We start from the raw sequence: 26,191 nt of genomic DNA on the forward strand, positions 1-26,191 counted from the left end.
TTGTCCCTCTTTCCCACTAGTATGATTGGAGCTTGAGAGCTGTGATGTTTTTGTTGGTTTGGTTGGCCAGTAACTATTGGCTCCCTGACTTTGTGTATACCTGTGGCCACTTAATAGTTATCTGTTAGATATGGGATAAAGCACAGAGCTTCCATTAGTAATAGGTGACCTGTTGTTTTCATTCTGTGAGCTAATTTAGCTAACGAGAATTAGCTAGGTAGTGTTAATGTTATTGGATGCTGTGACTAAAACACCCAATGGATAAACAATTTTATTGATAAAGTTCAGCATTTAGTGGGTCAATTAGTTTCATTTCCTTACCTATTCTTCTTCTCTTTGTCTTTGAAAATTTTAAGTTATCTTGATGAGGAAATGCATTTTTCCTTTGTTCTCTTATCACAAGACTTAACATAAAGTCTCTCAGCAGATTTATAGTCCTGTTAGATTTGACTAGAAAAATAGCATTTTAGATTAAAAATTTGACAAAATTATCATTCAGTGGAATTTTCCATAGATAAATATTAAAATAGGAATTTTTTAAATCATAGCATTAAATTTTAAGTTTTAAATCATATTTAAGTTTTAAATCATAGCATTTCTATTTTGTTTTAGGTTACTAATAGAAAGTAATGTCACATTTTAAATGAAAGTGCCCCACCCCAGAACCACTGGCATTTATTTCTGGTATCTTACGCGCTTATGAACAGCCCAAATACACCTATGTTTCTCACAAGTCATACTGTGAAAATGTTCCTCTTGTGTTCTGATCCAGTTAAACTTACATAGTGAGATTAAAAAAAAGAAAGAAGGAAATTGTACAGAAAGCCAAATTGGAGGAAAGGGTGTTTGGAACTGGGGTATGAAGGAGAGATGATGTCAATGGAAAGAGGACTGAGTCATCCTTCGTAAAAATAAGAAATGAAATACAATAAAGCTACCAGTAATAAGCCTTTTTTGTATCTCGTGTGACTATATTTTCATTTTGGGCTGATCTGTTGTTTCTTAAACTTTGTATTAGAAAGATTTACAGAGTATGGTGCATAAGATACTTGGCTTCCTTTAATGCCCATTGGAGAGTTTTATAATTATACTCTCTAAATAAACAGTTTTATTGCTGTGGTTTTATCTTCAGCGATTGGTGAAATTTTATTTACAGTCTAGATGTTAAATGTGCATCACAGCCTGCAGTCATTTTAAGTCCGTGTTTCTAATAAGGTGGGCTACTGAAGATACCATTTATAGCTTGCTCTGAGTTTCTTAATTCTTTCTGAAGTATTCGAGTTGGTTATATGGTGGTTTTGTTTTCAAACACGCAGTGCCAAAATATAAAGCTTCTTAAAAAGCCTGGTCTGGGTAAGATAATCTATCTTCCGTGACTCAGTTATTTTATGTTTATTCTTCTTTGGAGCTTTTTTGGTTTATATTGTCATACTAATGTTGACTGTTAATTTCTTTCCTACAGCGTGGATTTGTGGTATCATTTCTATCACTGTCATTAGCCTGCTTTCCTTGCTAGGCGTGATCTTGGTCCCCATCATTAACCAAGGATGCTTCAAATTCCTTCTCACTTTCCTTGTTGCGCTAGCTGTAGGAACAATGAGTGGAGATGCCCTTCTTCATCTGCTGCCCCATGTAAGAAATCTTTTTAATCTTTAAAAGAACTAAAAATATGTAAGCTAAAAGAGTCCTTCATTAGCAAGCTGTAGCACACTAATATAATATTTGTGTTGTTTTATTTGCTTACAGGCTAAAATATTTTTCCATTTGTACAGTTTTAATAGCAATATTTTTTAGGTAAATTGAGTTGTTAGGTTTTAAAATGGCAACAAAGGCTGGTAGCGTTAGTTTTCTTTCACCTGTCACAATGCATGCATATCAAATCACCACGATGTATACTTTAAATATCTTACTATTTTATGTCACTTATACCTCAGTAAAGCTGAAATTTTTTAAAACTTTGCTCCATTAGCATTTATGAAAATGAATACTTAAAAAGTCAATGAGTGATGTATCTTTTTATCTGTGTGTATGAAAGAAAGCCTCTAGAAGTCTATGAGTCTTAGAAAGTTGTGCATCTAACCAGTGTGCCACAGGCATCGTAATTAGAGCAGGAGTAGGCAGACATACTTGGTTAACTCTTTTAGGTGTTTAGCTCTTTGCACAGGGGCCATTTATCTTTTCACCTGTCCACCAGTTGTCTTCTTCCATTCGGGGGCACTTCTAATGATCATAAGTAAGCCCACACTCCTAGTATCTTGCTTATCAACCTTTTTAAGTCTATCTGTTGCTCGTTAAGAGTATTTGATCCAGTGTTATTGTTTTTACTTCAAATTCTGAAAACAATGAGGCATTTTCTTTTCCAAATGTAAAATTACAGACTTTAATATTTTTTTCTATTCACACCATCACCCCTCTGCACTCTTGGTTGAGAATTCCAAATCTAGTATCTAGAACAGTATATGGTATTGCCTTTTTAAGGAAAAAAAATGAATGAATGAATCATAAAACTGTGAATGTGAATTTTTTTATTAAGTTGATTCATTATGTTATTTCCCCCTTTTCCTACCCTTGCTTGCCCTTTCTACCAGCCGTGAGGAGTAGCAACAGTCCGTTTCAGAACTGGGCCTAATAAGAGCAGTTGAAGTGAGAACAATGTTTAAGTGCTATTAAACTTATTTTTCCCTTGAGAAGTGTTAACTGAGTAAAGTTATTACCTTTTTGAATGGTCTTCACTCCTTAGAGAGGTTTAGAAACCTCTTCTGTTGACCACTAGCAAATGGGGAGAGAATACAAGCAAGTGTTACAAGGAAGGACAATATTTAAAGCTAATTTTCTAATTTTTAATTTCTCTAAGATTAATATTGTGAAACTTGTACATTTCACAATTAAATGTATGTACAAAAGTAAAGCTATTTTTTATTTTTGCCAAAGCTTTAAAATGTAGGAAATCACACACGTTTAAGTATACAGTTTGGCTAACGTACCACAGTATGTGCTGAGGTAGCACTTCATACTTCTTTGAAATAATTTATAAGGGAAGAATATTATAAAAATATAATCAGTTTAAGAAAAAATCAGATTACAGGGAGTCACAAGTGGTGACCTGCTGTTGAATTAGTTTGTTTTATTTTTACTAAATATTAGGCATTTATCTGGGTCGTGTTCAGTTCAATTTACAAAGGACTTGTCACTCCGTATTTTCTTACTGCTGGCTTGATTCTCTTACTGTGGTCCGTATCTTAACCCCTCTAGGCATTTGAGTGTGTGGTCTTATTTTAGAGTTACTCTGAAATGCAGTAGGATAGCAAAATTAAATGGAAGACTACTTAAGTTAAATAATATTTAGGGAGCACTTTAAAAAGTGAAAGGTAGTTTTTCTGTGTCCTCTAGGAGATTATAATCTCAAAATTTAAAATAGCATTTTAATTATTTAGAAGTGTTTCTTCTTATTATTAATAGTCTCAGGGTGGACATGATCACAGTCATCAACATGCACATGGGCACGGACATTCTCATGGACATGAATCTAAGAAGTTTTTGGAAGAATATGATGCTGTATTAAAAGGACTTGTTGCTCTAGGAGGCATTTACTTGTTATTTATCATTGAACACTGCATTCGAATGTTTAAGCACTACAAACAGCAAAGAGTAAGTAGTTTTTAATTGTTTATTTCATTTCTTAGATGTAAAACTCAAAGCAGAAACCATCGTTTTCTGGCCATCTGCTTTTCTTAGTTTTGGTGTTGGTGTATCTTAAATATCTGTCTTTTAATAGATAATCTTCAGAGGAAAAACTGCCTTTGATCTTTGCCATTATTTTGTCATTACATTTATTTTGGCATTTATAATCCAGCTGTATCAGTTTCAGTAAATTTGTCTTGCATCTTATTGACTTAAATAGGATAGAAAAAGTTATTGGCCAATTTGAGCTTATTATAAAAATGAAAAAATGTATGAATAGAAGCACGTCCCAACAGCCTTCTCCGGTAATATTTTCAAGTATAGGTGGCTTTCATTGTCCTATTTTCTGATGAAAACATTTCCACAGAGCACCTTTCTTTATCAGACATGCCTTGTCAGTGGTAGAAGTACTGGAGGTGAGAAGAATTTAGATTCAAGGGGCTTTGTAGGAAGAAAATAGAATGAAATGAAGGAAATGGTGATTGATCTCAGTAGTGATGAACCACTGAGGAGATGATGCTTGGACTATTGATTAAACTGCTTATCATGAACGTCTGTGTTTTAAGTCACATTTGTGAAAATAAAACAAATACCTAAAAGAATTTTTCCTCCAAGAAATTAAGTTCAGGGCCACTACCATCCACTATGATTGACACCACCACCTCTCCCCTGCCCCCCGACCCCCGCAGTTCACATCTGTCTCCAAAGCTCTGTCTTGAATATATCTCACTAACATGTTTGTGATACTAACGCTGATTATCTTCAGTTTATTCTCTTTAAGTAATAAATCTAAAGAACATTTTTAGGAAGCTTTCCATAAAAAAAGAGTTAGAAAATTCAGACATTTTATTATTTAACTGCAAAAATTCAAAAAAAGAGGGAATCTTTTCTTTTTCTTCAAGAATACTGGATAGTCATGATCATAATATATACCGTCCACTTTTACGCTACAACTGTTATGCTATTTTTTTGGTATATATTTAGTTTGTATATGTATGTGTTTTGTACATATCCTCTTGAAACAAAATACGGTTTAGAACATATAAAGAGTGAACTGAACTGGAATTCAGGGGGAGTGAGCCTAGTCTTGCCCAGTCACAAACTAGCTGTGGGACTATGACTCCTTCCCCATGATTTCCAGTTGCTATCTAAACCTATGGGAAATAAATCCTACTTCTCATCTGTATTTTCATATCGTATTCCAAATAGTGTATTTAATTTTAATTGCCATAGTGTAGTCAGGACATCATCATATTTAATTGCCTCCAAAGGAGGAGTATCAAGATGGTGCAGCCAGTGGATTATTATCTGAGGGATGCTAAAGGAACTCGGGAGGATCAACTTAGAGAAAAGTGAAGGAAAATCTAACAGCATTTGGATTTTGAAGAGTTGTGTGGAAGGTTATGTGGATGGGGAAAGAGTAGAATATAGTGGAAGGGATGCCAAAGTAAAAGTGGCTGAAGGGAAATGAGTTAGCGAAGGAGATTGCTGCAGAGTAATTTAAAAGAGGTAATGGGGGCAAACTGGAGTCATGGTGTACAGAGGGGGAGGAGATGTGATGAAGAGAATTATTTAAATGAGAGCATTAATAAGAAGACTTCACAGTCGATTACATGAAAGAAATACAAGAATTTAGAGTCCCTCTGTGGGAGTGCCTAATTTAGAACACAATTACATATTGCAGAGTATATACAGAAGTTTTGAAATTGCTGTAAAGCCCTAATTTTCTTCAATTGTATGTACCTACTAACATTGAAGCAGCAAATATTAAGTATTCAATATGTACAAAATATTAGACACTGTATAACTTACAGATAAGTATAAAATGTAGTCCTTCAAGAGATAATTCAAAATTAAAAAGTTTTGTTTTGCTTTTTTAGTTTGTTTTTTTTGGGGTTTATTTGGTGAGGAAGATTGGCCCTGAGCTAACGTTTGTGTTAATCTTCCTCTATTTTGTATGATGCCACCATAGCATGACTTGATAAACACTGTATAGGTCCTTGCCCAGGATCTGAACCTGTGAACCCTGGGCCACCAAAGCAGAGTGTGCACACTTAACCATACGCCACTGGGCTGGCCCCTCTGTTTTTCGTAATTTAATCTTGAAGTCATTTGGAATCTAAACTTACTGGCAAAATTAAATCCATTTATTTTTATAAAGTAAACTAATGTAGGAAAATAGAGTCCCCAGAACATTGCAGCTTTTTTGTAAATTTGAAATTGTGGGAAGTAAAAAACTGAAAGGAACACCTTCGGCAGAGGCATGCTCTAAATCTAATAGTAAGGAATTCTTCAAGTATATCAAAGAAAGGAATCTGGGCAGACACATTAGTGCATCTCCTCTCTGATAAATAGGACAGTAAGTAACCTAAGATGAAAAAGTGTAATGCATTTTTTGAAGAAAGGGAATTAGCGATACTTGAGTAGAACAGACATTTGACTGTCTGCACAGAAGGATCCTTTATTGGAAGGAAGCTTTCAGAACATAAGTTAAATAATCTACCAGATGCTGACCAGATTCAGCAAGTTGGGTCTTTGAGGATAATGATTTGACAAGCTCTTGGCAAAGTGGACAATCAGACCCAAAGCCATTAAACAAAATCCCAGCTGGTGTTCGCACTTTCTTCTTTACTCTCTCTGTTCATCTCATTGACTTGGGTACTGCTGTTGGCTCCTCCTCCTCCCTCTTTTCCCTTCTTTAACTCATGACTGCTGTTTCGTTTCTTCTTTTTAGGATGTCTCCATATTATTTTCTTTTGAACATTTTCTGTTTCCCCCAGTTTCTGTTATCTATTGCTAAAGCAGAACAACCCGAAACTTAATGGCTTACATCAACAATTTATTATTTCTCTTAATTCCGTCAGTAATTTAGGTGGGATTCAGCTGGGCACTTCTTTTGCTCCACTTGGCATCAGCTAGAGTCACTCATGCCACCACGTTCAAACCCAGCCGGCATGAGTTGGCCTGGGCAGGGCAGAGCTGGAAGGTCCAAGAATGCTTCGCTCTATGTCTGCATCTTGGTCCTCCTCCACATGGCCTCTCTTCAGAGTCCAGACTGAGCTTCTTCATAGCATAGTGGCTAGCTTTCCTGAGGAAAAGCAAAAGGTGCCAGCCTCTTTGAGACTAGTCCCAGAATTGGCACAGCATCGATTCTGTTGCATTCTGTTGCTCAAAGCAAGTCAAAAGGCCATCCAAAATTCGGGGCAGGGGATAGACTCCACTTCCTTAGGTGTGGAGAAGAATGCTCATCCAGGGAGGGAGGAAATTGAAGGTGGCCATCTTGGAGCCTCTACCACACACTCCACCTGCCAGAACAAGCTTATTTACACAGCGGTTAGAAAACTCAGACATCTGAGACGTAGTTCACAGCCACCAACTAGAAGATGCTCTGCCAGTCAGTAAGCGTCTCCCAGAGGACAGTGACCTTTACTTTCACCCTGTTCTAATGTACTTGCTTATTTGATCTCTTACGTTAGCATAGATTAGAAGTAGAAATCTTAAGTTCAAAGAGTTGTTGGTGATAGTGACACTGATCAAAGAAGAAAGCAGACTATTAAGAGATAAGATAGGAAAATTCAAGCCAAAACAATGAAATATACAATATTTAGAATTTATTAGTAATTGAAGACAGATAAGATGAGGAAAGAAACTTGAGTATTGTAAAGCTGTTTGACTCTGGCCATTATGTCACATGTAGGGAAATGTCAGATTGCATTAAACACAGAATGAAATTCAAAGGAATAAGATTTAGTTTTTTGGAACTTTGTATTTCTACACACTTTTAAATAAGAGAGATTACATATATTTCACGCATTTCATTTGGTTTGCATATAATAATAAAGTATTGTGTGCCCTATTCTTTGAAGTAGATGAATTGAACTTTTTAGCGGAGTATTCAAGAAAAACCGACAACATTCAGATTTCATTGGATTTTTCATCTGGTTAGACCCCTTGATTAACTTCTAAACATGTTTTCTCATTCCTTTTCTAAATAACTTACGTATAGAGTTACCCCCAGTTATCCCCATAGATGTTAACAAGTGAATATTGTTGCTAATTGTGGCTGAAAATTTGATACTGATACCAGATGTTTTTTTCAGGGAAAACAGAAATGGTTTATGAAGCAGAACACAGAAGAATCAGCTATTGGAAGGAAGCTTTCAGACCATAAATTAAATAATACACCAGATGCTGACTGGCTTCAGCTCAAGCCTCTTGCCGGTAGACAACAGTTCTGACTAAAGAGAAACTTTTAAAACATAAAAATTGAAATATTGCTTCTAAACTGAGCCTTGTTTTGTTTGAAATTTCTTGTCTTTGTGGCTTCCTTAATATTACTTTCTAACTTGTATTCCCTTCAATGTGAGTGTGTCTTAATTGTGATTTTGTTAGTGTTTTTATTGATTTCAGCCTCATTCATACTGGAATGTGAGACCAATTATGTTACAGGGCAAGGAACATATTGCACTTTGACTCGACAGAAAAAAAAGAATGAAACAAACAAAAAGGCTTTGTTAGTGGTGGATCAGTGTTGTTTTTATTTCTTGACAATGCATGATCTCTGTGCCCTCCACATGTGATTGGTTTCATACGGAAAAAGGAGAATAGTCTGTGCTTAAATTCTCTGCTCATCGATCCCTCTCTTCTGTCGCCCGATAGATGTAATGAGGTAGCTTACAGTTTTCAGGGAGACGTAAGAAACGTTTTAACCTAATTTTCCCCCTTTCTGTTTGAACTTGTGTTTCCCCTGAGTGTACCAATGATTTTCTGCAGAAAAAGGGCAGCCTAGATTCTTAACTATAGACTCTGCCCCAGAATACAATTTGGGAACTATTAGGATCTTTCTTAGGTAATAAATAGCTTTTGAAACTAGGTGAGAAGGCCAACCTTAATCTAAAAGAATAAATAAAAAACAGCTTATCAGATGCTATCATTTATCAGATAGGTGGAGCTTTGGAAGATGCAAGTTATTTAAATGTTGTCTTTGTTTTCTTAAAAAAGAAGGTTAAAGTAGGTAAACTTTAAGGTTCCTTCTTTCTCTGAAAAATTATGGGTTTATTTTGTTATCCTGTAAATGCTGCACTAACGTGCCACCCTTTGATTTTCATCAGCTGTCCGTGATGTGGCTCTTAAGTTTCACAATACCTTCGTGCTTGCCAATTTTTCTCCTAACTCTGCCTACTATTGATTTCGGTTCCCTCCCATTTACCTCGTGTTTCATCTTTTGGACCCTCAAAACCCCAGTTTGTTTTCTTTGTGTGCATGCATGTATTTATTTGTTTTTATACATTTATTAGGAATTTTAAAAGACATTCATTTAAGAAATGTTCATTACATTGCTATTCTGCCTGGGTTTAAATTAGCAAATATGCATTCACTTACTTGTTGATAAAGCATATCCTTTGCTATTATAAATATAGGAACTGATGACTTGGTTGTTTCTGAAGATCGACTTAATGAAACTGAACTGACAGATTTAGAAGGCCAACAGGAATCCCCTCCTAAAAATTATCTTTGTGTAGAAGACGAGAAAATCATGGACCATTCTCACAGTGATGGGTTGCATAGCGTTCATGAGCATGATCTTCATGCTGCTGCGCATAACCACCACGACGAGAGTAAAACCGTGCTGAGGAAACATAACCATCAGTGGCACCACAAACATTCCCATCACTCTCACGGCCCCTGTCACTCTGGATCAGATCTGAAAGAAACAGGAATCGCTAATATAGCTTGGATGGTCATCATGGGGGATGGCATCCACAACTTCAGTGATGGGTTAGCAATTGGTAAGTGGACTTGAAACTTGGGTTACCGTTTGCTCGTTAAGACCATTTTCTTTCCTTCACTATTTCAGTACTAATCTTAGGAATACATAATAATACATAAAATTAAAATTTGGAGCTTAACAAATACACTATTAAATATTTGTCATTTGTTTTTTCCAAAGGCTACGTTAATGTTTTTGATAAATTTACTTGGAGACGTAAAGGTATAATTTCAGTGGGTTTTTCTTTGAACATGTAAACAAATATATACTTTTACATATTAAATACACTTTACATATTAATTTCTTAGTCAAGGCATAGTCACCATATTGAAAAAGCTACCTTAACATTATGTTTTCAAATACATTTACACATCCTTCAGTGAGAACAAATTTATTTCAATCTTGGGTTTAATAATTTTTTACATCTTTGAAAAGGTGAAGAAAAATTTCACAATGTTAAAAATCCATTGTACCAAATTCAAATGTATTATATTAGAATCTTGCTAATGTAAACTGTTATTACCAGTTTAGGAGAACCTTAATTGTGATCAATATGTGATTTTCTTTGAGATCCAGACTCTGTTAAATAATCACTCAGAAGTAGGCTTTGGTTTTTTCCAGAAAAGTGAGACAGTATTTTTGAATCCACAGTGGCTGTCGCATGTTAAAGATTGAAAACTTTTACTAGCAGAATCAGATGCATTTATACCTCTGATCTCAGTCCTCAAAACCATCAAACAATAATAGTTTGTACCAGTTATGCTCTAGACCCAGAAAAGTTTGGATAAGGATTCCAGCCATTTCAATATCTATAAATATTAATACGAGAGAGTAAGCGCAATCATGGCCTTACGTGACTTAAAATTGAGCATCAAACTAACCCTCAGAGATTGAAACACTCAGAACCTCCTGCTCCCAAGCTGTCAGCAAGTTAGAAGGCCACACAAGCAGAGGCTTTAGTTCAATAGGGAGTATTTCTGTCACTGAGTAGCTCCTTCTCTCGTCACACACCTATTGTACCTTGCTATATGTTCAAAAACTGGAGTGTGTAAGACAGGTGAGTCACTCGTAGATTCTGGAATTAATTTATGTAGGCAAAAGAGACAGCACCTGTGATTGTTAATGAAGATGGGAAACAGAAGATCAGTAAACGTGGCTTGCTTCTTTTTTTTCTCCCACCTCAGGAGCAGCGTTCAGTGCTGGATTGACAGGAGGAATCAGCACCTCCATAGCTGTCTTCTGTCATGAACTGCCGCATGAATTAGGTAATAGAGCCCTAAAAGTCATCCCAGAGCCCATCACACCTCAGACTTCTTCAAATGTAAACGCAGCCGAATTTTAGAGATTGTTAAAACGTAAAAAATGACTGATGGCAAGTATAAAGTGTCATCATTCTCTTATTTATTGTATAATTTTTGTTATATGCTCCTAAAACATGTATTGTTTTATATGTATGTATTTTTAATGTATGTGAACAATATTGTGTTATATCCCATTCTGTTTCTTACCTTATGTTACTAATCATCATGTTTTTAAACTCCATCCAGGTCACCATGAATTAATTTAATATGTTGAGTCTGCTGAGTACTCAGAGGTGTGCGTTTACCACATTTGACATATTTAGCATCTAGTATTGGACACACGATGTGGCCTTTAATTTCCTGCCACCACTCACAATGGCGCATTGAACATCTGTAAACGTGGTGCTTATAGACCCTGCGAGAACATTTTTTGGGCCTATACCCAAGAACGGAATGGATGAGTCTTAGGATGTGCATGCCTGAGAAGCGCCATGTCACTAAGATGGCCACACTAGTGTAATCTAACCTGCAGTCGCTGAGAGTTCCCGTGTTCCCACAGCCCTGCCCACATTCCACATTAACTAACTCTCTAATTTTTGCCAATTTAATAGGTATGAGATATTTCTCTGTTTAGTTGACATTTATTGATCTACCAGTGCTTTTTTAGTTTCTCTTCACGTGTTTTGGTTTTCTCCTATATGTTGAAAAACAGAAGTAAAAGGTGTAAACGTGCATTCAGATAGAAAATATCTGAAGAATGTGGAGATGACATTAATTTGAAAGACACAAACTCCATCTTTTGAGTATCCAAGGAATTTCTTCATGTGCTCTTTCTAATTTAATATTTTTCTTCAATTTATCTGACTAGGAAACATCTATAATTTGTGTTTAATTGTCTTGATTGGTAGTAGCCTTACTTGCTCAGTTTGATTAGAAGTTATTCATATAATTTTCTTAGAAAATTATTAACTGTTCACAGAAAGCAGAAAAATCTGTTAGTGCTTACTTGGTGCTGATTCTTTAGGGCTTGACTTTCTTGTAGTTTTGATAACCTTGCCAACCTTGGGCATGTAGCCTTCCATCTTGTTCGTGCCCCATAATCCTTCACCCAGACCAGATCATCACCTCCTTCCTTGTCTTTTGCTTGGACAGTTTCCATAGTGTTAAATGTCTGGTTTCATTCCATTCCAGTGTACCTCATATACCTTATTGTCAGATACATCTTCTTAAATGTCACTTGCTTATGTAATCAAAATCGTTTAGTAGCTTTCCTTACATCTGAAGTAAAAGCTAAGATTCATTAGTCCTACTTTCAGTGACCTCCACTCGGGCTTCTACTTGCCTTTCCAGCTTCCCTCGCTGTCCTTGCTGTTGCGTGTTTTCCACTTCACCCAAACACAAGGCACCAGACAGACACCTAAACCTGTTTCTTTGCTTATACCCTCCTTCTACGTGGCTTGTCCCACTACCTCTGTCCCTAGTTTTCTCCAGCTTCACTGCCATCCTCCCGTGTCCATGCCTTGGAGTACTCTTTCTTCTCAGCTTTATCGCTTACTTTCTTGAGGTCCTCCTTTGGTGCTTAGTGTATTTTCATTTTAGATGTCCTGTTTCTTAAAATGTAGGTTCTTTGTGTGCAGATACTGTATCTTCTACCCTTCTCTAACTACTTTCCTGTTAGAGAATGATCTGCCATGCCAGTACTTCCTTTCAATTCCATAGCAATACAAATCAAGGCCTTCTGTCAGTTTTTATACATGAGTAACATATTGCCTCATAGTTTTAACCTTTCACTTTTTCTTTGAACTTGCTTAGTAATAGTCACACACATATGTGGATAGTCACACACGTATCCACAGTATACTAGGGAAACCTCCGACTGCCCTTCCTGCCCACCCACTGCCCCCTGAATGGAGTATGTCGGGCCCCTTTGTGATTACGTGTGGTTTTACTGAATTGTCCTAACCCCCGAGGACCCGCCGAGGCAAGAATTGACAGCGGGGAGCTTGGAGATTAGAGATAGTTGCCCTGCTACTGCTTACTCCTCTTTCTCTCGGTAGTTTCTCACGGAAAGAGTGACACACAAAGACTGATAGCCACATGTAAAACAAATGCACTGCATATCTTAATGGCCGGGTAAGCCCTTGACACCCAGTGCAGAGGCAGAGCTCTGGAAAGAGCTGGGTTAGAGAGAACTCTGCTTGGGCCCAGACTCCTCAGCAAGACATTCAGACCCCAAATCTCTACCTGTTTTACCCCACAAAGCAGAGGTTGAGACGCTACTGCTGTGAGAGGAAACTTCAATCCAATATGGAACTTAGAAGGAAAGCAGTGAGACCTTATGAAAATGTGCATTTTCCCCTAATGCCTAGTGCTAAATTGACGTAAACTGCCCCATATTCTAGCTGCTGAGGCTACTAGGGAAGAAAGAACATAAATGACCCAGCTTCCTCCCCTGGAGGTGACAGAAAAGGCTTTGGCCCTCATATCCATCAACATGGTAGGAAGTGGTCCACTGACCATAACTAAAGGAAGTAGAACATGATTGTGGAGCCTAATTTTTGCCTTTAAGTCACCGTAATGGTAAAATAGGGCCAGATGAAATGTCTCTACTCTGATTCGATTATTCACTCTTACTCACTTGGAGACAAACAGGTGTGGAGAGAGGCATAGAACCTTCTTCCTCGGAACCTTCAAGCAAGGAAGGGGAGAAACCAGGCCCCTAGAGGCTGACACGGAAGCCTGGCAGGTCGACAGGGAGAAAGAGAAATCCTCTGCCTGCTTACTAGGTTACGATGTTGGCAAAGCAGCCTAAACATCATAGTCCAGGATAATTTATTCATTCTGAAACCTCTTTTGTCCTAGTTAAATTTCTTATTGTGAATTCTTAAAACTATTTGTGAGATTTCTATACTAAAGTCCACACCCTGAGGGGAAAGATATGTATTTAAATTACTTTGCAGTGCGTCGCCCTCGGCCTCAGTCAGTCAGTAACTCCCAGCGTAGGCGCCCCTCTCCTGAACGGATGTCTGTTTCTCTAGTGGCGCACAGCTGTGGGGTTTGTTTGTGTTTAGGAACGTGGTACGAAAAAGACGTGCGCTTTCAAACCTAGAGCAGCATGCAGCTCGGAGATGCCCTCTGAGAGGCTTGCAGAAACTGAAACCGTCTGAGGAAACGGAAGACTCCTCTCTCTCCTTTCCTGTTTGCTCTGGGTGTGGTCATGGTGACATTGCCTGAATTATTACTCCTTTCTCTTTTCTGTTTTTGCCAAACTTGTGTAGCTAAATTTAAGTAAGTTACAACATTACTCTTGTATTCTCTGCACATTTTTACACCCTCCTAATAAGGAACTGTATAAACATTTGAAAAATAATTTATAAGAAAGCCACATAAGATTAGGGATAATCCAGAAGGGTAGTTAATCAAACTCTCTTTAGATTAAATAACGTGTTTCGACTTCAAGGAAAGAACGTTTGATAAATAAATGTAGCCATATCATTAAGATTCAGTTTGAAGAGGCTATAATACTGTCCATTTTTTCCTTTCCTCTCATGTGTATTAAGGGTTAAATAGAAATTCACACTAAGATTTCCATAATATACGAAGTTGTCCAGGGACAACTGAACAGTCACTGTATGTATTCATCCATGTGTATGTGTGCATTATTGAAGGCAAAAATAAAGAACCGTAAAATACGTACTTGTTGAAGAAAACGTCAGTAGTTGATGTTAGCAGATGCTATACTACACAGTACAGTATAGTAATTCACATGCTATAGCGCTGGATCACATCAGTTTAACAGCTCTGGCAGGGACACCATTCGTTGTGCTAGTGATATCCTTTGTCAGCAGAAAGGAAAGACTACTGATTTATCAAAGATGGGGGCCAGCCCGGTGGCGCAGCAGCTAAGTTCGCATGTTCTGCTTTGGTGGCCCAGAGTTCACCGGTTCATATCCCGGGTGTGGACATGGCACCACTTGGCAAGCCATGCTGTGGTAGGTGTCCCACATATAAAGTAGAGGAAGATGGGCACGGATGTTAGCTCAGGGTCAGTCTTCCTCAGCAAAAACAGGAGGATTGGCAGCAGATGTTAGCTCAGGGCTAATCTTCCTCAAAAAAAAAAAAGTAGATTTGCTTGTTTGGTATAAATTCTAACTGTGGGTATTTGATTTATTTTTCAAATGTTTATACTGGTTCTTACTAAGAAAGGAAGTAGAGAAAAAGGGAGAAAAATATGCAAATATCTTTGAGAATTTATAACCTGAGATAAGACAGGGACAAAGATAGATTTTAAATGAAATAATTCATCTTGATACAAGATCATTATATAAAAATCATTTATACTGCTATATACTAGCAGTGAACAGGGAAATTGAAAATTTTTTAAAGTACTATCTAAAATAACACCAAAAAACATGAAATACTTTGGTTAAATCTAACAAAATATACATAGAATCTGTATGCTGAAAACTACAAATCGCCAACAAAAGAAGTCAAAGGAGACCTAAATGGAGAGACGCACCAGGTTCAGGAAACAGAGGACTCAGTATTTTTAAGATATCAAATCTCCCTGTAGAGTTAGTGCATCCCCATCCGAATCCCAGAAGGGTTGTTTTGGAGATAAATGAGCTTTTTCATAAGTTTATATGGAAAGGGAAAGGAACTTGAATACCCAGAAGGATTTTGAAAAAGGACAACAAAGTTGACTTTAAGGCTTACTGTAAAGCCACAGTAATCAAAACAATTCATACTGGTGAAAGAGTAGACAGAGATCAGTGGAGCAGAGTATAGAGTCCTCGCATATGTAGGAACTTATTTTCAACAAAAATGCAAAGAAAATTCCATGTTGAAAGGATAGTTTTTTCAACAAATATTGCTGCAATAATTGAATATCTACTTGGAAAAAAAAAAAAAAAAACACACCACAGACAAAAACTAACCCAAAAATGGATCACTGATCTAAATGAAAAATTTTAAAATATAAGACTTAGAAGAAAACATGGAAAAGCTCTTGGATTAGGCAAAGTGTTCTTAGGTCCAACACCAAAAGCATGATCCCTTAAGGAAAAAAGTAATAAAATGGACTTCATAAAAATCAAAAACTTTAGATAAAAGACACTTAAAAAAATGAAAACAGCAGCCACAGGCTGGGAAAAAATATTTAGAAAAATATGTATTTGATAAAAGATTTGCGTATATGACCCAGAAATCCTACTCACAGATATCTGCATAAGAGAAATGAACACTTAGTGTTGACACAAAAGCCTGTCTGTGGATGTGTACATTGGCTTTATTCATAGTTGCTCAAAACTGGAAATAACCTAAATGTCCTTCAGCAGATGAATGGGTAAATAAACTCTGGTTCATTTAGGGAATATTACTTGGCAGGAAAAGGCAGTGACTTTCTGATACAAACTGTTACATGGATGAATCTTCCACACATTCTACTAAGTGAAAAAAATCTGGACTCAGACGACTTCATCCTGTACGATTCCATTTGTGTGATGTTCTGGAAAAGGCGAAACTGTAGGAACAGAAAGATCACTGGTGCCTATGAGTGAGGGGCTGAGGAAATTTTGGAGGTGGGAGTAAAGAAATAGTTCTAAAGTTTGATGGTGGTTGTGGTTACATGGTATGTACTTCTGTCAAAACGCAAATCTACATCCAAAAAAGGGGGGAATCATGTATGCAAGTTATATCTCGGGTTTAAAAAGTATTCATTAAAAATAATTCATCTCGAATCTCGATTGGTTAATTCATGCTGTGTGGTTGCCACTCAGGGATGAAGTGAATCATCTTGCTATCCAGTATTATCAGGGAAGGCATCAAAGTGGACATAGTGTGTACCTCTGTTCATTGAGTATTAAGTAATCCTTTTTAAACTCTGTTTTAAAATTCTAAAAGGAAACACTGTGTTTTATAACTTAAGAAGCATTCTTCTGTAGTCTCGTTTTGTATTCCCTAACCTCCTGCTAAATGAAATTGTCCCTTTAGCACAGTTGGTGGGTGAATTATTGACAATATGGTGGGGAAATTTGTAGAGGAAGAAGTTAGGGAACTCTTTCTATAGAGGAAGCTGAGAAAGGCCTGAGGAAATGAAAACTCGAGGGGAGGGAGGAGATAAAAGCTGATGTTGAATCCAGGTCTCACCAGGAGAATTGACTATTTAGGATCAGAGGGGAAAGATGTAAGGAGAGTATTAATATTAGGTGGAAACTGGAGAATGGCAATTTAGAAGCCATTGGTAGGTAATCTCCTTAGGTGTATCTTAACTTTCCCAATAATGTTGCAGGATTTAGTTTGTAGCAATTTGTTGGAATATGGAAAAATAATGCCTTGCACTAATTTCTTTGTTGTTAACTTCTACTTATTTGTTAGAAACTTTAGGACCTTGTAACCATACAGTTAGAAAATAACAAATCATGTATTTTTAGTCATGTGAGATCTTTTTTAAGAGAAAGAAACAAACCTCTCCTCTGTATTTTGTATAGTACTTTGCCTCTACTAGTGTTGAATTATTGATTGGATGTTTGTATGTTTAGTAACAAAAAGTTTGTTATAATTAGTAAAACTATTGTTTTTGACCCTTTTGCTTCAAGATTATTATTTCTAGCGGCATTTTGCCCTTCTAGTAACATCTCTCTCAGCGATACTTAATCATTTTTTTCCCTGGTATTCCAACTTGAGACAGAAGAATAAGAAAAGCCTCTATTCTTTTTTACAGTTTTAGGATTTTCAGATTTAATTTTTTTCCTGGAACAAATAAAACATCAATGTAAACAACATACAATATACTTAGAGCGTCTGTTACCTCTTTCCTTACTTAGGCCGTTTCCCTTTGAAAAAAGGCAGCGATCAGAGAGCTCGAATTGTTGCTCACAAAAAGCACAGTGACCCAGTTCTGTTCTTCTGGGTTTTTTTCTTTTTTAAAAAATTTTATATTTCATGTCATACCGTAAAATTGACCTTGCTTTTTGAGGTACAGTTCTTTGAATTTTAACATGCATATGGATTTGTGTAACCACCACCATCGGGATGCAGAACAATTCCATCACCCCAACCAACCCCTCCTGCCATCCCTCTGTCACCAGGCTTTCCCACCCCTGCCCTCTGGTGACCACTCAATGTTCTCCATCAGTGTAGTTTTGTCTTTGAGAATATCAGACAAACGGAATCATGTGTAACCTTTCAGACTGTCTTCTTTCAGCATCATGCCTTTGGGATTCACCCAAGTTTTTTGCATGTTAAAGCTTTAATTTAATAAGTAAAAAATAAATTTTCATGATAAAATTTCACTTCTTAAAGGTGCATTGTTTTTATGTCATCGTTAATTTTGTTTTTTTCCCTAAATTTGTGTATACAATCCTGTGGTTTTAAAACTCTCACATTATGTCTTAACTGCAGGTGATTTTGCAGTTCTTCTTAAAGCAGGCATGACTGTAAAGCAAGCAATTGTATACAACCTCCTGTCTGCCATGATGGCTTACATAGGCATGCTCATAGGCACGGCTGTTGGTCAGTATGCCAATAACATCACACTTTGGATCTTTGCAATCACTGCAGGCATGTTCCTCTACGTAGCCTTGGTGGATATGGTAAGATATTTTATATTTTTCTTGTTACACTAAATCTGTAAATAGAATGCAACTTTTAAAAGGGAAGAAACCTTTGGATGTGGTTTGAAAGACTTAATTATTTTTCAAAATATAACCCATTTTAAAGACATGTGATATCCTAAATAATCTGTTAGGGAAAGACATTTAACTATAGGAGGGTTCGTTCTTGGCAAACCAGTTGAGATGCTGGAAATTTTTGTCCAAATGATGTTGCTATTCAAAGTAATCATCAGTAGTATTTAGAGATATAATTACAGAAGTATACTACTTTGAAGGTTTTGTGATATTGAGGTGAAAACGTTGTTCTTGTTAACAAAATAATTCTTTGAGCTTGCTTTGTGGTGAACAAGGAAGAAATACTATACCTCTTAGGTAAGCCAGTCTTCTGCAGAAAATGGTGTATATTCCAAGGGATTTAAGTAGTTTTCCTTAATTCTGTGATTAAAAATTTAGGTTATATAGTTTTGAAATGAGACTATCTGATAGATCCTACCAGGAGGAGAAGTGAATGTAATATCAGATTAAAAATAAAAAGTAACAAAATTGCTAGTTCTGCAAATACACTGCCTAACATATTTAGGATATTAAAGTAAAATTAAAAAACTAATTGTTAGTGTTTAGATTTATTAACTTTAAAGTTAGAAATAATGCCTATTTACTATAGAAAATTTAGAAAATAGGAACAAAAAGAAAAAATAGAAGTTGTTTACATTCTCCACCTAGAGGTCTGTTGCCCGCATCTCCTCTTAGACTTTATTTCCTATCCCCATGCTCACCTAATACTCTTGCTTCCTATTTCATGGAGAACATGGCAGCCATCCATCAAGACAACCTCTCGCAAGTTCCCCTCACTATTTCTATTCATCCCCCAGTGTCCATGCCTGTTGACCTTCTTTCCTGTTACTCTGAAGAACTGACTACGTTCCTGGCTGAGGCCAGCTCCTTCCAATCGTTCACTAGAACTTATCGCCTCTTGCTGACGCCCTTGAATTCTCCCCTTTTTCTTCACATCATTCATTTTTCCCTCTCTGCTGGATCATTCCTGTCAGCATCTAACCCTGACGATACTTCTCCCTCTGACAAGGTCGGGAGAGGCGTGGTTCTTAACTTGCTGCTTGTTTCAGCCGTCCCCCAGTGCTCGCCTTCCCTCGGAGAGCAGTCACCCTTTCTTGTCTGTTGAGTCTCTTCTCTCTCGAATCTGGCCTCATCAGGTTTTCTCCCTGACCGCTCTGCAGATTGTTCTTGTCAGATTTACCATCTACCACAACATGCGTGGCGAAGTCCCCTGGTCATTCACCTGCCATTTACCCTGCACGTCTTCATCTTACGTGTCCTAACAGCAGCATTTGGCAGTGGGTCATTCTCTTCTCTCTGAAACACTCTCTTGTTACTTGCTTCTGAACCCCCGCCCTTTCCTGGCTTCCCACCTCTGCCCTTTTTTTCTCAGGTGCTGGATCCTCTTCTCCTCCCCTACCTCTGTCAGTGAAAGCACTCTAAGAAGTCTCATCGCTCTGAATATTGATTGGATGATAATTCCAAAGTTTACATCTTAAGCCCAGACCTTTTCCTTAACTCCACATCAGTGTATGCACCTGTTAAACCCGAATGTCTAAAAGGTACTGCAGACTTACTATGTTCAGAACCCAGTCCTGAATACTTGCCAACCCCACTCCTTGCACCAACCAGCACCTCCTCTAGAATTCTCCATCTCAGAAATGACAGCTCCATTCTTCTAGTTTTTCAGATCACACCCTGAGTATCGTTTTTTGACTCCACTCTCTCTGTCCTCCCCACAGCTGGCTCGTCAGTAAGTCCCAAGGGCTGCAGCTCCTAACCACCTCTGCACCCCCACTCTCATGCAGGCCACCGTCGTCCTTCCCTTTCTGTCTGCTCGCCCTGCCCACCACGCACTGCATGAACAGCGCAGACAGGGGGATCTTTTTAAGTGATCCTGGTAAGATTAGATCATGTCAGTTATGTGCTTCACGCCCTTCAGTGGTTTCCATCTTATTCAGAGTAAAAGCACCAAAGTTCTTGTTTTGACCTTCAAGGTTTTTCATCCTCCTTATTTCCTCTTCCGCTCCCTCCTTCGTTTCCTAATCTCCCCTCCGCCCCTCCCCGCTTCCCCAGGAGTGCACTCTGCCTCGGGTCCTGGCTCTTGTTGATCGCTCCACGTGGAATATTTTGTCTGCAGACATTCTCCCAGCTAGCGCCCTCACTTCTTGTGAGGCATCCTATCTAAAATTTGACTGTCTACCCCAGTATTTCACATCCACTATCCCTACTTTAGTTTTTTCTCCTTTGCACTTGTATCTCGATCTATTAATAACACACTAAACATTTTACTTATTTATTGAGTTCATTATGTGCCCCACTACGATGTCAGTTTTGGGAGGGCAGGCATTTTTGTCATAGTTCACTAACTACTGGACATGTGTTTACAATTAGTTGAATGCAGAATGAATGAGCTAATTCTTATCCTAGGAAGCTAAAGATGTAAAAAGAATGAAAGAGTCTCTACAGTACATATTTATAGTCTAATGAAGAAGAAAAGTAGCCATCAATTACAATTCTTTTGATACATGTTATGATAAGAGTGGTGCACCATGTTTGTGGAACTACAGAGAAGGGCTCGCTAAAAACTTGGGAAATAAAATTAGGGAAGTGTTTCTGGAATAGGAAATCTGAGCTTGAATCTTAAAGTAGAAGAGTTTGTTAGAAGCAAGAGGAAAGGGCATATGAGAAAGCAGAATAATAAAGAGCATCATTGTTTTGATCACTGAGTTTACTCCTGGGACCATATTCTGAGGAAATAACCTAAAATGACTACTGCTAATATAACAAACAAAAATAAGACCATATTAAAGTGTTCTTTGCAGTAGTGTTTATAATGTCACAGTTTTATTGGAAAGACCCTAAATGTCCAAGAAAAGGGGGACAGACTATCCACATATATTTTAGGATTTTAGTGACACTGAAATATGTATTTTCTAATATTAAGTGGAAAATAGATACAAAAATTGCATCCATAGTTGGCCAGATCGTGACAGTCACACAACATGCCATGCTAAAAAGATCAGAGTTTATCTTATAAATTTGAGGGAGCCATTAAAAGGTGTAAGCAACAATGATGTGATCACATTTGTTTTAGAAAGACCGCTTTGGCTAAGGGGAGACGTTTTTATTGGTTTATAGTCATTTTAGAAGATAGCAACAGTACCAGAGGTTTTAGTTTGAGGTGCCTTTAGGATACCCAGCTGGAGGTACCTGGTTTAGGGGGCTTGGACAGCAGCTGTTTATCAACCAGTGAGAAGCATTGTTGCATTTTAACGAGGATGGCCGTACCAGTCGGTACTGGCTGGCTGCTAGCTGTGGTTATGGCCATCGCTGTGGGTGTTGGCATTCAGGATAGAATTGAATGTGCCTGTTCTAGCTGATATGTACACATATCTAGAGGGGAGATTTCTGTGAAACGTTCTGCACACTATTTATGCTTAAATATTAAGGAAAGTCAGCAGTAAAAGTTTTTGTAACAATAAAAACTTGAGGGAAGAGGGGAGAAAAGATACAATAAAATAGTCTTCTTATTAGAACCATAGGTAGGAAGTTAGCCATTTTAGTCTCATCCCAGGTTTTGGTGATAATCCAAACTTTCTGTAAAGGGCAGATAGTAAATACCTAGGCTTTGTGGACCATATTATGTGTATTACAGTTATTCAGCTCTGCCATTTGTAGTGGTTTCTGTCACTACTGACTACCGCACTCTGCTAGTGAAGGACAGTCGGCTCCGTTAGCCGTTGCAGCACCGCCCTGGACTTTCGGACAGCATGATGGCAGCCTGCGGTAGTTCTTAAAGGGGACCCTCAGGAGACTGTTGAACATGCTGCAGCACTGTCAGAGCGTGGTAGCTGGCTTAATTGTCCTCATTATTTAATAATGAATAATGGCGTTTCTTCCTAGGCAGGCCTTATGTACTTACCCCCATATCTCTCCTCCCTAAACCCAAAAGCGCCAACATGTTGTTTGGAGCAAAGCTTGGTGTCTAAGAGAAATAGCATATCAATGTCATCTTTCTGTAGATTTTCATTGCAAACGTGAAGTATGTTTTTGTGAAAGTGAAAATTAGAAGTAATAATTCTTTAACAATTTTTATTAGTTTTGGATAGAAAGAATTTATGCTTATCATAATGCACATACATTTCTTCTTCAACAAATCTTATTTACTTAGGTAAATTAAAGATTTAAGTTTTATACTTTGAACTATGGGTTATTCTTAAATGTAATAGTATATGCTTATACTGTAAACTTTTCGATGTATTATGCCTTTAAAGATACTAGGAACTTTCACATTTTAAACATTTTATCACTATTAAGGGAATAGAGTACACTGGGAAGGCAGGGTGCATAATTTGATCGTAGCTGGGGAGCTTCTATATACTATTTTTTGTGTGTCTTATTGGAAGGAAAATAGTGGCTTAAGAGCATAGAGATGCCAATTTGGAATTTCTGTAAATATCTGTCTTTGCTGTCATGTGCAGTGGGAAATGAGAATTTTAAATGGAAAAGGGTGAAGAAAAATGATACAATTTTGAATTAGATATCCCCAAAAGATTTACTTTCCTGGTGAACTTAAGATAAATCAGTAAATGTGAGAATTGTAGTGTTCTTTTCTGAGAGTTTTATTGGCAATAATAAATTGTCTTATATTTAGCATAAAGTAAATGTCGGAACTGATGAGGTCAGTGGGCGATGTAACTTTAAATGTGGCTGATGCATATATTATGTGCAATTGTTGCAGGCACGAGAAGGGATCGGATCTACTGTTTACTTAGTACATACCTAGAGCATAAACTTGCTTAGTGTTTGACTAAAATAGGTCTTATGATTAGCACTGTGTTAAATAAAATAATTATTTTATTTGTAGTTATGCTTTTAGTCGTTAGTTTTCTGAAGTAAGAAGATGTAAAAAAAAAAAAAAAACCTTGAGCAGAATATTATAAAAATTGCTTGTAAACATCTGGGTTTTTTTTTCAGCTTCCAGAAATGCTGCATGGTGATGGTGACAATGAAGAACACGGCTTCTGTCCAGTGGGTCAGTTCATTCTTCAGAATTTAGGATTGTTGTTTGGATTTGCCACCATGCTAGTGATTGCCCTCTATGAAGACAAAATTGTGTTTGACCTCCAGTTTTGACCATTCCCAGTAATTACTGTTGGTTACGAGAATGTTACCATGCAGCTTTGCATCTTTTTCTTGTACTGTATGCACATTGCTCAAAGAAAAGTCAGTGGCTTGCACTACTTACAAGTTCCATAGATTTGAGCCTAACCATGAACGACTGGTGCTCAGTACTGTTTTCCCTGTGTGAAGGGGTCTTTTGAAACTATAAAGCTTGTGATAAAGCAAGGAGAAAACGGGACTCCATGAACCAAGGTTGATATAGGTTGGATTAAGAATTTTTAAAAAAAATAATCATATAAAACACTAAAGTAGTCTTTATTAGTAAAAACCTCTGTGGCTATGCAGAAATAGAAATTGAACCAAAAAATCACTTAAACTTTAAAAATGTTTTCAATGGACTCTTGGCAGACTTTTCTTTTTGCTAAAAGTGAATTTCAGTGTCCTTTAATTCAGCTCCGTATAGATATATGGTAATAGGGATCAACTTGACACAGCTTTGCAATGCATAAAGTAGACTGTAGGACTAGAGGAGAGCTCAGGCTGCATTAGAGTATGAATTTAGTATTGGGAAAAGCCCTTATTCTTGAATCTAGAGTTACTATTTTTGTATATATTTGCATAGTGTTTAAATTTGCAGCCTAAACTACTGAAATTTGTGATTGTATGTTTGTGTGAGCTTCAGTTTAATGAAAGATTCATAATGGTTCTTGGTATTAATATACTTGGTGTCTGGGTTTTCTTTTTTTCCTGAACTTTAATTTGTTTTTGTTTTGAGTTTTTTGGTGTGGGTAGTGGGTTAGAGCATGTGGTAAAATCTTTTTTCGTTAAAATTGTAACCCTCTACAAATATCAAACATGAAGAACCCAAACAAACATGGTCTAAATATTCAATTTCCCTACTTGAACAGGACTAACTAGTTATTTGGGAAAGTTAAGTCCTAAATGCACACATTGCTTTACCAGTTTGGCATTGGAACCAAGAGCACGTGCTGTGGCTGGCACTAAGGTGGTAAGGCAGAAAATCCAAGTTGACCACGTCCATAACCTGTACATGAAGTGTCAAAACGTCGCTACGATGACCTCTGATGATACCGTGGCTATCATGGTACCAGGCGGCTTGGAAGATAGTTTTAAATAACTCAGCTGAGATCACTTGATCATTTTGTGCCAAGATATGCTGTTGGTGCCTGACTGGGATTAGTCTCTTTTTTAGGTGCCCTGCTCTTCTACCATAATTGTGAATGATTTGTGAGAAGTGCAAGCCATGTTTATCCTGAATTTTGACCTAATAATTTGTAGAACTAGTCATGTGCATGTAGCTTTCTGTTCACATCTGTGCCACCTGGCTGTCATTTATGCCAGGTAAACTGTATTTGAACTCTGTGCAGGCAGCTTTGTTTTAATCTGCTTGGCTACCAGTGTAGCTGCTTTTAAAAATCTTATTCAAACATTTTAGAGCCAAACTCTTTCCATTCCACTTAAAATGTTTTCATTTAGTCCTCCGCCTTTCCCCAGTTCCTTTCCTCCTACTCCATGAACTTTAAAACAGCAGAACTTCGAGAGCAGCAGGTGCCTCCAGGTGTTGATAGAGCATTGCCAGGGTTTCTTCTTTATGCTGTAAGCAGCGAGCCTAGGTGGTGTTTCCTTAATTCATGCCTGAATTTCACAGATTGTTTCTGGCTTTCTCCATGGCCTACTGTAACGAGTAGGAGTTTTCTACGGAGGTTATTTTCTGCATCGGGCACTGCATCGGGACAGTCCTCATCTCATGCTTGGCCCTTCAAGCAGCCTCGCTAAAAGGTGCTGATATTTTATTTAGTACTGCCAACTTCAAGCAATTCGAGTATCTTGCTTTCTGAACCAAGATTTATTTATAGTTTATTTTTGGGTTTTTATACCCAAGGAGGATTCTGCATTCCAGCATTAAATCTGCTTGATTTTAAAACTTTTATGAAAAGCAACAGCTGGAATATACTCCCAGTCTTAAAATAAATGCCTGATGTAAAGCAAATAGGTTATGCTGAAGTATATAAAGTTTTATATTCTCTCAAAAATGGTGTTACCTTTATTTGCCAGATTTTTTTAAACCTTTGGAGAGGGCTGCGACAGTTGCTGCTAGTATTTTGTTAGGGTTCCACCAGTGTTTAGTTTTCACATCATCCTAATGTATCGTTTCAAGTCTTACTAGACAATCTGAATTCCACTACATTTCTGTTTGGCTCCAACATTCCATTTAGCTTGACCAGTCTAATTTAACATGTGTTTGTTGGAGGTCATTAATGTTACTTGTACAATGCTGTCACTGTGTGACATCCATATGGATTTTGGTGTACATCACATTGCACTCAATCAGCTGTGATTATGCTTAGGAATACTATAGTAACTAGATGCAGTGTGAACCTTTTCCATTAACAGTAAGTCAGTGGCTTAAATGTGATTATGGTCCTGCAAGGTGATACTTGCTAAAATATCTAAACTTTTTTGTTGTTGTTGTAACCGAATCATTTTTTAAAAATTTATAAAGCTGGAAATGATCAAATGCCATTTTTTTTCATTGTCAACAGTGGTGTGTCATTTTATGTATGTTCCTAATGCTTATGGAACTCTCCCAAAATAAAGTTATTCAAAAGAGCAAATATACCAGT

At 37.3% G+C, this 26,191-nt stretch overlaps 1 protein-coding gene across 9 annotated transcripts in view; it reads left to right on the forward strand.

The window, feature by feature from the left end:
* The window catches only part of SLC39A10 (solute carrier family 39 member 10), a 123,697-nt gene extending 97,515 nt beyond the window's left edge, over nucleotides 1–26,182 (forward strand). For all 9 annotated transcript variants that reach the window (XM_070581703.1, XM_070581707.1, XM_070581710.1 and 6 more), the window contains 7 exons: nucleotides 1,463–1,632; nucleotides 3,460–3,648; nucleotides 7,782–7,902; nucleotides 9,102–9,470; nucleotides 10,636–10,716; nucleotides 18,154–18,344; nucleotides 23,400–26,182. In XM_070581703.1, the coding sequence (XP_070437804.1) occupies nucleotides 1,463–1,632; nucleotides 3,460–3,648; nucleotides 7,782–7,902; nucleotides 9,102–9,470; nucleotides 10,636–10,716; nucleotides 18,154–18,344; nucleotides 23,400–23,558 (1,280 nt within the window). In that variant the 3' untranslated portion in view covers nucleotides 23,559–26,182. The remainder of the gene's footprint in view (nucleotides 1–1,462; nucleotides 1,633–3,459; nucleotides 3,649–7,781; nucleotides 7,903–9,101; nucleotides 9,471–10,635; nucleotides 10,717–18,153; nucleotides 18,345–23,399) is intronic.
* Nucleotides 26,183–26,191: the final 9 nt, after the last annotated feature.

This window comes from Equus przewalskii, chromosome 17 (assembly GCF_037783145.1).
Source record: "Equus przewalskii isolate Varuska chromosome 17, EquPr2, whole genome shotgun sequence".
NCBI classification, from domain to species: domain Eukaryota; kingdom Metazoa; phylum Chordata; class Mammalia; order Perissodactyla; family Equidae; genus Equus; species Equus przewalskii.